Source organism: Vanellus vanellus (assembly GCF_965231255.1).
Source record: "Vanellus vanellus genome assembly, chromosome: 4".
Lineage (NCBI taxonomy): Eukaryota > Metazoa > Chordata > Aves > Charadriiformes > Charadriidae > Vanellus > Vanellus vanellus.
The window spans coordinates 18,976,203-18,988,278 of record NC_138909.1 but is presented as its reverse complement, the minus strand read 5'-3'; the positions used below and the strand labels follow the sequence as shown (position 1 = coordinate 18,988,278).

At 42.0% G+C, this 12,076-nt stretch overlaps 2 protein-coding genes across 2 annotated transcripts in view; both read right to left on the bottom strand.

Annotated features, from left to right (window-relative positions):
- Nucleotides 1-8,489, bottom strand: part of LOC309671205 (AF4/FMR2 family member 1-like) — a gene marked incomplete at its 5' end in the record, with an annotated part of 37,404 nt that extends 28,915 nt beyond the window's left edge. The window contains 3 exons of the mRNA XM_082482410.1: nucleotides 650-701; nucleotides 1,076-1,103; nucleotides 8,475-8,489. Of these exons, the coding sequence (XP_082338536.1) occupies nucleotides 650-701; nucleotides 1,076-1,103; nucleotides 8,475-8,489 (95 nt within the window). The remainder of the gene's footprint in view (nucleotides 1-649; nucleotides 702-1,075; nucleotides 1,104-8,474) is intronic.
- The window catches only part of LOC309671545 (kelch-like protein 8), a gene marked incomplete at its 5' end in the record, with an annotated part of 659,404 nt that overhangs the window by 438,434 nt on the left and 208,894 nt on the right, over nucleotides 1-12,076 (bottom strand). The window lies entirely within an intron of this gene.

Below are 12,076 nucleotides of genomic sequence, written 5' to 3'. Positions count from 1 at the left end.
CTTCATCTTCACCCCACTTTGCAACAGGCTAACATTCTTAGAATATAAATAGAGGTTTTTAGAAAGTCAACATTTAAGTTTTTGCCTGTTTGTTTGCTTTTAAAAATGAAAACAGAATTAAGACAACACTTTTTAGAAAACTTTTCCTTGCACAACTGCAGAAAGTTCTATCATACAATTGCTTTAAAATTTCACCCCTAGTTTTCACAGTTTTGGTAGCTGTAGCTTTACGAGCCCCCACAAGCTTCAAAATTATATGCAGAACAGATCAGATTCATTTTGTATCCCTTATCATTTATGTCAGTTTAATAAATTATTAGTAGTTTGAATAGCACTAAGTGTGACAAGATATTATGTAGCCACAGCTGCATAATATTAAATAATATTAAAAGAGAAAAAAACCTTAAATCAGGTACATTAATGGTTGGGTTTCTTTTCTTCAGCTTTGTTTTGTTTTTAACACAGTCATTATAATCATGAAACAGTAATGTTTCTGTTGGTGAAAATTCCCTGCATTGAAATTTTCTGAGAAAAATCAGACTGGTAAAGCCTTAATCTTCAGAATCATCAAGTAAGCCAAACTGTAATTCATTCCAGGGTCATTTAAATAACTGCACAGTAGAGATGGGAACTGAGTCTGGTTACTTACGATGTTCTCGGCTGAGAAATAGGCAACGTTTTTGAAGGTGCTTCATACTGTTCTGTAAATCAAAAATGAATCAGTTGCTTTTATTTGCCTCACACTAAAGTAGGTATTTTAACCTATGGTCTCTGAGCATCAGATTAGAAAGTCACCTTCTTCCAGAATGCAATTGTTTGCCATTAAGATTATTCATCACTCCAAACAGGGTTTCCTAACGAAATACTGCTTGCTCTCTGTTGAACTGCTGTCTTAGTTTCTAGGTAATGAGTGTATGCAATTTCTTAAGCATTTTCTAAATTCATCACTGTTCAACGTTGAATTAAATTCCTTAATCAATGTAAACATTTGATGTTCACTTCAACGTATAGCACACAACACACAACTATCTGTCAATACACACATTAAGTGCGTTTTCTTTGGATTTCTACTTACTCTGATTCTGTGCTACAGATCCAACATGCTGTGATTCTTAGAAAGAAAGGACAAAGTGCAAATTAAGAATAAAATAAATCAGCTCTCTCTTAATAGCAGCATATTGGTTACGTACTGTAATAAATACTTTGACTAACTTGTCAAAGTATGACTTTGAAGTGTCCAATAGTCTAAGCTGGCCTGACATAGCTTAAGATGGACAGAGAAGTGATACGTGCTACTGCCACCAAAAATGCGTTCCTAGCACATCAGTGGTATGTGCATTTTTGAAGAAATATTAAAAAAAAAATTATAAGAGCTGCCAAACACTTCTGTTTAACACAGTCAGCAAGTATTTTTGTTGGCAATAAAGATGAAATGGTTTTTATGCGGCAACAGAGATGAGATGCTTAAAATGTTTCTGAAAAGCAGTCACATTTCAAGCCCACAATTGTAACAAATGTGTAAGTCATTGAAATATTAATTCATTCATCCCCCTCTGGCTCAAACGTCTTTCAACTCTAAAAATACAAATCTTGCTTAAAAAAATAAAAAAGAGGAAAGACAGTTACACTACCATATAGCCCACTCAAAACCAATTACTCAGAAGCACAATCTGATCTAATTCTCAGTAAAATGATACATTGCAAGCAGCTGTTATACAACTCAAGATCCATTGTGCTTTAATTTATCTGACTTCTAAAGATAATATCTCCTAACAGCCTTTATCTATGAAAGAGGGACAACATCAGATGAAAACACATGCAAGAGCCGGAAAGAGTTCCTCTAATTTATCAAAAACCCTGGCAAAAAGAGGGTGTTTTACCTTTGTTGGGAATGGAAATTTGGAAGGCTCTGCTGTACTAGGCGTATGAATAGCTGTCAGGGGAGGTGGCCATGAGTGGGTCATTTCCTGGAAAGAGATTGAGAGAAGCGGCTTACAGTATTTTTCGCTGATACACACAGGTGAGCTTTTAAGCTTAAGAGGTTCATACAGATCTTCCCATAAAGTCCTTATTGACCCGATTGTAAAGCTGAGCTGGTACCACAGCAAGAAACCCTCCTTTGATCACAGCAGCCAGACCATGGAGAGGACTTGCTCCTCTTCTGCAAGCATACTCCCATTGCCCAAGTAAGAGCAATCTTAGTGAAGCTCGTAGAGAGTTAAGTACATATTGTATTTGCAGGATTAGGCCTCAGTCTTACAGCTATCACAGTTAATAAAGGGAAAAGTAAATAAAACCTGTAGGAGTAGTTCTGGGGTTCCTCAAAGCACAGGACTTTCCTGTTACAGAAGTTCTTATAACCCCTTACAGCAACAACACTCCAAAAGGCTTTTCACATAATGTGAGGACGTCAGCCAGAGAGTGCTGACTGCCAGCCGTTCCCCACGCTATTCTGCCTGGACTATTGGCTTTTGCTCCGACCGACCAAGACATCTTTGACGCAGAGCTCTGGGACGTAGTTTCAAACCAAAGAAAGAGACTGCCCGATGTGCTATGTCTTCAGGAATTCTCCTGCCCTGTTCCCCTGCCCTCACTCTCACCCACCATCACTAACAGGTGAATGAAAGTTAGGAATTATGTTCGTGCGGAACACATCTCATGATGAGCATGCACCACACGCAGTTTGCTCAGGGGCTTAAAAAAAAAAATTATGAGAAACGTGTCGGTACAAAGTGCATCTTTGTACTTTTGGCATGAAATAGACTGAAGCGTGAAAGTCTACTGTGCCATAATTTACAAGTGCCGTTTTTTCAACAAGGCACAAATATGAAAGTTTAGGAGTGTCCCTAGTTTCCTTATCTATTAGGAACAACATGAAACGCAAAGATACATAGGGAATGAAACCACATTGCTACCTTTGGCTCTATAAGAAGGGATTAGAGCAATCTGCAGGGGTTTCTGTGCAAAACTTGGAAGCAGCCTACAACTAACCTGAGTGACTATTTGATGGCACTGTTACCACCCTTGCCTTCTCTTTTCTCCCCTCCCACTGTTCAGCTCATTGCTCGCTTCACTGACTAGCTCTCCAATCTTTCCGTAGATTATAAACTCCTCAATATACTGCACTACACCTCTTCATGCATTTGTCAGTGCTTCCCTGTGGTTGCTACAAAAATAGTGTTATGCGTTGCACACAAGGCAAGAGGACAGGATGTCTTGTGAAACACAAAATGATGCAGTATTTCCAGGAGGAGTACTTGTGCTGCAATACCAACCAGTGCACAGCAGCTAGTGAGCACCTGTGCACAACTACCTTTCAGCTACAACACTGCCTCAAGAACAGCTTCTCGAGAACAATAAAGGCATCAGGATCTGAAGCAACCTGAAGCAACAGTGAGGGAAGCGAATCACAGAAACCAAACACCTGTTAGGACTCCCGTGTCTCAGAACAGCATTTGACATCAAGGAACTGTCTTCTCAGTATCAGAACGACCAGCCATTTTTTACTTTATTAAAGTGTTTTTTACTGAAGACCTTTATTAAAGGTCCCAGTGCATTTTCACACCCTGCACAGTGAATGGGTGACATGTACTCAGAGCCAGCTACTGGAAGCCTGCACACTGCTCACAGAGCCGACTCTAACACAAAGTTACGGAGACGGTTTTGCATCAGAGCTGCCTTAGCTTTGCACGAATGGACTATAATTACAGTGAAGAAGAAACAGTGCAGCAGCAGTGCCCTGCGCAGGCAGGTGGGACGGATGCAGGTGCATGCTCCTGTTCAGGGCCATGCTGCTGGGGCTGGCAGTATGGACAGCAGGCAGCATGTCCAGCCCCTTTGGAGGAAACACACTCAATAGTGGCAACCCCCTGACTCGACAAAGGAGCAGCTCTGGCTGTTTCAGATGACTTGTCAGTCTTGCTCTTGAACTGCACCACACTGCATTACAATTACATACTGATAGGAAGACCATTATTGGTCTTCCAACTCCACCTGTATCTGAAGCTTTTATCTTTACTTCTCCACGGCATATCCCAAAATACACCACTTTTAGTGACTACAACATCCACTGACAGAACAGAAACAGAATGACATTCTTTCCCCACACGCTAGTTTAATGCATGCAAAATATAAGCAACCACAGAGACTGATTATTTAAGAGCACCTACCTTCAAAATTTCTTCACTGGAGTGGACATCACTGGGGAAGGTTTGCTACAACAAAAAAAGAGGGAAGCAGCATGAGTTTGTTTTGTTTTTACCAACTGACATGAGACACAGATGCACTCATTAAACACTGGCTTACCAACAGTTCTATAAATTTCACGAAAGCCCATTAATAATAAAATCCTAGTAAGAATTAAAGGCCCCATCAGAAGGCCAGTTAATAATGCACTTCTACAAAGCCTGTTCTTTTCAAGTCTTTAGTAGAAGATACATTCTAAGAAAGATTAGAAAGAAGGAAAGTGAAACAGCTCATTCAACAGTGGTGCTCGTTCAGCTGGCAGGATTCCTCTTGTTTCATGGCTCACGTTCTTCTACAAACTCATGTGCTTTCAGCAGAAAAAGAAGCCAGTACAAAGCCCTAAGCTTGGAGAGGGCAAAGCAGAGGTGGTTTTAAGTGGAGGAATCACACACCAGACCCTTGAATGCCAGCTCTTGGGCTCGTGGGAACATCAACTGATATTAAAAAATAGAAAAGCATACAATTGTAACTTGCGCAGTTCAGAACAAAACCTTGAACGTACTGCTGAGTAGGAACAACATGGTGATTTCTGGAAAAGTCTGCAGATGACCTCGATCAAGGGACTGCCCCTGTGCTTCCCCCACCCGTTTCACTGGAGCCCAGGCAGTGACCACCACATACGTGCCCACCTGGCATGGGCCAGGACTCCCGAGCGCAAGTGTGATGAGGACCTCTGAAAGGAGGCCATCTCTTTGCTGGTGCCCTGGCACTCCAGCAGTGCCACCTGAAGGGAACCAGGCAACAGCCGTAGCAGCGCCCACAGCTGCCTTCAACCAGGCTCCCGAGCCCAGGCACAACAAAGCTCTGGGGAAGAGCACAAAACGAAGGCAATGCTGGTATTTGCCAGTTATATAACAAACAGCAGACATTGCAGCCTGTGCAAACACATAAATCTGCTTTTAATGTATCAGCAAAACCACTGAGCGGCTCCTGGCAGGACACCCTCCTGCACACGTGCGACACCACGCATCAGCAGTGTGGGTACCGCTGGGCAAGGCGCAGGGGCTGGGACAAGCACAGTGAACGCCTCCTGCTCCTCAGGCACGTGGGGACGAGAGTAACTGCACAGCCAGGGCGAGCGGCGATGCCCCCTGACAGAACCCACCTGCCCCATGCCCAGGCTGTGCCTGGTGGGAGAGGACGCAGCAGCAGGGCCCTCCTTCCCATGCCCCTGGCAGAATTAGGTGCTGGGGATGCTCTGCAGCAGGACCTGCACTGTTTCCACGCACTGACTCGCCACCTGGCCACAGGGAACACCACTTCACTTCGATGGATCGGCTTATCTACTAGCAACGCATGTGTTTTGAAAGCACATGTCGTTTACACATCCTTTCCCAACCATTCCTATCAAAGGAAATCGGAATGAAAAATAACCAAAGGGCTGAGTAGTTAAAATGAGCAAAGTGCATCCAAGACCAGCTTCTTGCCTATAAACAAGAGATTCAATGGAAATGTTCAGCAATCAGCATAACCGCTGAAAAGGGAAAGGCCACTGAGACGATCCTTGTGTTAAAGGAAGAGGGTAGCGAGCTACAGTGCCCCATCAGAGGGATCTTCCCCAGATCAAGGTAAACAGCAGAGCAAGCAAACACTTTAATCAAGTCAAAAAGTGTCATCCTTCACACTCTCACAGAAAGGTCACTCATCTGTTTCCCATATGCTGCACTATTTGCATTGGAGGGACGAGAGCAGGTGAGGAATCTTCTCTTTTCCCTGCAACCTCATTTGTCTATGTCTACAAAAGGCTCTCATTGAGGCAGCGCTCATTTGACAAAGATTTGACTTCTCTTCAGAAAATCATGCACGGATAGCTGCATCTGACCTTACTCACCTCGAGACAAACAGAAGCTGAGGCACGGCCAGATAAGTCACACGAATGAAGGCAAGGGGCTGGGATCTTGCTTGCAGAAGTCCCCCACAGCAGGCAGGAGGAGGGGAAAGGGAGAGCAAACAGCAGGGAACTTCTACCACACAGCAAGAGATCGGGAAGCTTCAGAACTCACAGTGCCAAAACGCAATCTCTCTTTTCCCCTTTTTCTTCCCAGCAAGCTTAACTTGATAGCTCAAACACCTAATTTACTTCTTAATTTAATAAGTGGTGAACAGCAGGCACAGAAAAGCAGCGTTCAACCAGCAGATTACTGCAGAAAGCTGCTGCGATATCCCATGAGAGCACCACAGTAAAAAACCTTCCCACAAAACATAACGAATCAAGATCCCACCTGGACAAAGTATTCAAAAACCTCTCTCTACAATGGATCAATTGCAACAAATCAAAATCCGTTTGCTTCTCCCATTCCAGAAACTTGAGTTTTATAAAGTGATAACTGATGACAAAAGTGGAATTCAATTAACTTGCGAATCAGAGAATATCTGCAACAGCCAGTTTGGACCTCTCTTATCCTTGCCAAACAACTCACAGCCCTTCCTGAAGTTCTTTCAGATAAGCCTGAAGAGGCTTTGAAATTGATACAGGTTTACATACAATGAGTATTCATAGTGCAATTGCCAGGAGGATTTATCATAAGCCCGAAGGGCACTGTTCAGTGACTGTCTGCTGTTCTTCACAGGTCCGGTGGCTTAGCAGAAACCACTTTCTTCTTCGCAGCACAAAATTTAAAGGAAAGCAAACGCACGACTGCACAAGTACTGCAGAAGTCTGCAGCGGCAGCACAAGGACCTCTATTGTTTTTAAAGGACACAAGTATCCCCAAAATACGTGCAGCTCTGGAGGTACAGAACATAAGGTTTACTTTTGTCAGGATTGCTTTCAGCTTTGCCCAGCAGTTTATTCCCACAGCCACTGAGTTAGGACACGCTAGGAAGCCCATGCCCCTACTAGAGTCTCTCCCTGAAGAGGACAGGTTTTCAGGCATCTTTAGTCTCTGTTCTGCCATCCTGCGGCACCCTAAGACTGAAAAACTGAATGACGCTTTCACCAGCAGGAAAGTGTGCAATAGGCAAACAAAACTGCTGCCCACAAATGGACTTGCAACACCCATATCAAATACACGGTGAAACGTTTGCTCGAGAGATTAAAATCACAGACTGTTCAGGACACGCACAGAAAATTTCTTTTCAGTGCCAAAACCACAACAAAACTGGTCAGGGCCATTTGACTGCACCAGGGAGCCCTCCTGTCTCTTGGGTAGGTGTGCAACTGTCATTTCTACCGTAAGTTGCCACTGCAGCCCATCAGTCCTTGTGCCCCAAACCCGCTGGCCCTGGAGAGGACGGGCGTGCACCCTTTCACTCTGTCCCAGCTGCAGTGACTCTTACAAAGCTAACCGTCCAGCGCCTGAAGGAGTTGGGCTTTTCTGCACCCTGAGTAATGTTTTGCCCCCCTCCTCCTTTTTTTTTTTTTTTTTTTTTCCCTACAAGTCACATGTCAGCTGTATTTCAGCCTGTAAACTACCATTAAACCACAACTGCCACCCAGCAGCAAGGGCTGTCCTTGCCACTTTGAAGAGAAGAGTTTAAGGAGAAATACAACGTTGGTCAAAGAAGAAGAGTTAAAAAGCCATAAAGCCAAAGAAATACTGAAACGAGATCAGCTCCACTGAGGACTGTGGGCATAGAAGATCAAATATTACATGTTGCTGTCTATCCCCGCTAGCAGTTTGACAGCCTTTACAGGGAACAGTACATCGTACTCCCCACAGACAACTCGATTTAAGCCCTGTGCATATTTGCTGGCTGACACTGACATCTGCACAATCTCCAGCTAGGATTTCCTCATGCCACCTTCATACTCACTGTCGGTTTGGGAATGATGCAGATGCCTCCAAGTGCCACTCACAAAACGTTTTGACGGCCAAGGCCAAGCGCAATCACGGGACATCCAGAACCGTTGAGTCCCTGGGTTTTTGTTTTCGTTTTGCTTTTTAATGCCAACATTCCTACCCAAACTGATGCTGCGCTTCAATAACAGGTCTGCAGGGCAGCATGCTTCTCCATTTACCATCTCCTCTAGCAGAAGCACCACCAGAGCCAGCCGCACATGTCCAGCTGCAAGCAGGTACTCACATCTGACCTAAGACTCCAGCCCAGTTCCTCCACTGATGCAGGCCCGCAGACTCCGGAGAGGCTAAATAAATGGATGTAACTTGGAAAGAAATCTCGTTCAGAAAGACAGAAAACTACTTTAAGACAGCAGGCTGAAGAAACTGCCGCCTTTGTAATTTGCAGCGCTTATCCAGAAAAATCCGAGGGAACAGCTAGACACAGACCTTAACATGGTTCATGCCCGTTACATGACCAATAATTTAAGGGGCAAATTGAAAATTATTCTCAAACAATAACATATGATGGGAGCAGAATCTGGACTGATGAATTTCCATAATAAGTTTTGCAAGGCTAATTTAACAGATGACTTCCTTACTTGCAAGCTTAAAAAGCAAAGAGAAGGGGTTTAAAAAGGTCATAAAGACTTTTTTCAGGTATCTTTTTGATGAGGATTCACGACTTAATTGGCATAACAGATGTTTCACAATGTCAAGGATAAGTTTGGTTTTAAGGTTTTTGGGCCAAAAAGCTAGATAAACAAAGTCAAAGCCATTAAATAAATTTTGACTACAGAAAAACGCAGAGACTACTCTTAATAAGACTTCTAAGCCTCTCAGTCACTAAAGAACAAGCAACATGCTCTTAAAACGGTGAGACGCTGCCACATTCTCTCCTTTTTATAATTTTTGCAATAGATATGTTTTTCCAGTTCACCAACCCTCACAACTGGATCATGAAGGCCAAGTAATGTTTTTGCAAAGACCTATCATCTCAAAGTTAAGACAGTGCTACAAGGCAATATGCCTGAAGTACTCTTAGGTACAACTGAAGTTGTCTGAAAAGGACTTCACTCAAACCTTTTTGTTCAATGTAACTTCAACGTAACAGCTCAGACCAGCATGACCTAAATCCCACATCCACCCTCTCCCCACCTTGGTAGTTGCACAAAAAAAAATCACCCACTTCCTTTTTCCTCACTACTAATGACCTCAGCCAAGAAGAAATCTCTACCTGCGGAAGCTTAAATAAAAAAAGAAAAAAAGATGTACCATATATTTTGAGTTTTTTTGGGGGGGAGCTGTTTTATTTTGATTCAGGGTTTTTTTGACGAAGTTGTGTGCTTCCATTTAACATCTACTGTAGGTACAACACTTTGGAAACCTCTGATAATGCAAGTGCATTGCCCAGATAATGAAGTGGGGAAGGACACACAATTCAGAGTCATTTCAGGCAGCACTGCTATACTCATCTTCCTTCTGGGAAAATGCAGTTGAGGAAGTTACTTCAGAGAGATTAATTGATGAATTCCTACAGATTCCAGCAAATCTGAAGTGACTCTTATACTGCACCTGATACTTGCATAACTTGAAAATAATAATTTTTAAAACTTTATGAACGGGGTATTTTAGCTTTTCAAAAAGATACAAAGAAAACCTCCAATGCAATCAAAGTATGTTTTGCTACCAGCAAGTTTCATTTTCCCTAGAAAGCACACAAATAGGCAAGATTGTGTCATGATACTCCATGCATGCACGAACCTAGTTCCAGGCACTGTTTTTGCCTCAGTACTCTGAACTACAGATCGGGGTTTTTTTAATTGCTTGTAGCTAAAAGATTAGAAACAAAAGAAAGCGATGACTTGGTTTTGAAAAAACTGCTTAAAAGCAGTTATGTTTGAATTTTGTGTTATTGCTCAGTTGATTTAAAACACACACAAAAAGCCACCCCAACAGCACTGATTTATCTTAAGACTTATTGTGTGGGTTTTGTGTTGGTGTTTACAATGGCATACCCGGAATAGGTAAAACATACACCGTCAGCCTCTTTCACGTTGAGACACAGAATAGTTTTGGAAAGCGTATGTGCAGTTGAACTTAAAATACAAGGATAAATGTAGCATGTATGCCAGGTGGAAAACCTTACGACTTGGGAGCTGCAAACTATCATTTAGTAGTCAGTGGCAGTTCTATCTGTAAGCAGCATTTCTACTCGGCTGTAAAATACTGTTAAGTGTGAGTAGCTAGGGAGCGGTGAAGTGAGACTGTCAGTTAAGGACCAAAACAAGCAAGAGTTCCCTGGAAGTGTAGGCTAAAGATGCTATATCTGACCTCTGAATGAATAATACATGGTGCTTTTCAAAACCCTTGTACAGCATTTCAACCTCTCTCATTTTTCCTCTTGCTTTTTTATGTTCACTTTTGTAACTTAAGTAGGTTGTCTCGGAAGCTTATATCTCAATGATAATAGTGACTTCTTCAAAGGGAATGTTAAACAAAGCAAAGGTGGTGAATACCAGTAGTTGAGGATTAATTTGAAGTTAAGAGAACCAAAATATCAAGATTTTTCCCCCTAGCTAACTAGAAAAACATCTTAGTATAGGAATTTGTCAAATCTGGCATAGTAGAAATTAAGTTTTCAGCAGGAAAAGGTATTCCTTCTTATAAACTATGTAAATATCCTGTGATCCGTGATATCTGTGAACTAGTTTGTGATTTTGGAATAAGTAAGATCTTTCTCTTAGGTATCTTTTGAAGGAAGAATACTTACCTTGCTTACAGCACCATCAGTGAATATTCTAGGCACGTGTGATATTACTTTAACCTGCCTGGCCCAGTGCAGCCAACAGCCTTGTCACTGCACAGGACGAGGAGCTGGCAACAACCCTGTGACCTACAGCAGAAATGAGTATGACTTCCTGCTTTTTCTCCAGTACCGATGCCTGAGGAGTTCTAAATTTAGCATGGACGCTTTCCAAATATCCCAGAAGAAAGTCAAGTCTGCTCCTAGACATGCGACTTACATTTTTATTGTAGAATAATTTTTTTGTTACTTCAGCCAGTCCACTTCCTCCAACACCAGAGTCCATGAGCAGAAATCACTGAACTACAGCAATCATCAACTCTTAGCATAAAACAAAGAATGAATGCATAATAAATTAACCAGAAAACATGAAAACCAAAGTTTCGTAGCCAGCGTAAGAGAGGAACACGCTACTAAATACCGTCTCCAGAGACTTTGTCTTAAAACCTTACAAATCCATTTGCTTTCCTTGCCAAAATCTAACAGAACTCCTGCTTGTAAGCTATATCAGTAACTCCATGCTTTCAAACAGTATTTCATTTTTTCTTGTGGACTTCATAATCTTCCACAAAACGTGTGGATGCACGGCCTAAATCTCACTGAGGTGGCTTTCATGAGTTCTAGGCACACAGAGCTGAAACTTAAAATATGCTACTGAACTGGAAAAATATTTGCTCTTCCCCTAATGCTTAAGTTTGTTTTTTGTTTTTTTTTTCCAAATAAAAAGCTGGACTTAAATCTTAACCTAACTGAAGCTCACAGTAGCAGGAAGAGTAAAATAGTCGAGTGGCAGAAGCAGAAAAAACCTTCTCCCCATTGTCTGTGGTATCCCTGATTTGTCTTTCAGCCCTGGGAAAGCTATGATGTTAGTATGGCTACAATTCCTTTAGTCCGAGCTGTATAAAACTTAGACACCTTAAATATCTTCAGCTAAGCTGGGTAAACAGTATAAAATAAAAGCTAGCAAGCAGGAGCAAACTTGCTCCTCATTGTCATGCTTTAATTATCAATCTGTTGGATTAATAAGGTTGCTAGATAAAAGGAAATCATTTTCATTCCAAGATTTTTCTGTAAGTGTAAATTCTTGTTCTCTAATTGTGTAGAAGCTTTTTATATTTTGCTTACATTTGCATAAATGCATAAAACACTTAAGGATTGCTTTAGCTTTTTAAGAGACCGAGGAAAGCTGAGTAATAAGTATGTACAAAATACCCATCGGGGTCAGATCAATAGTTTGTCTATGGCA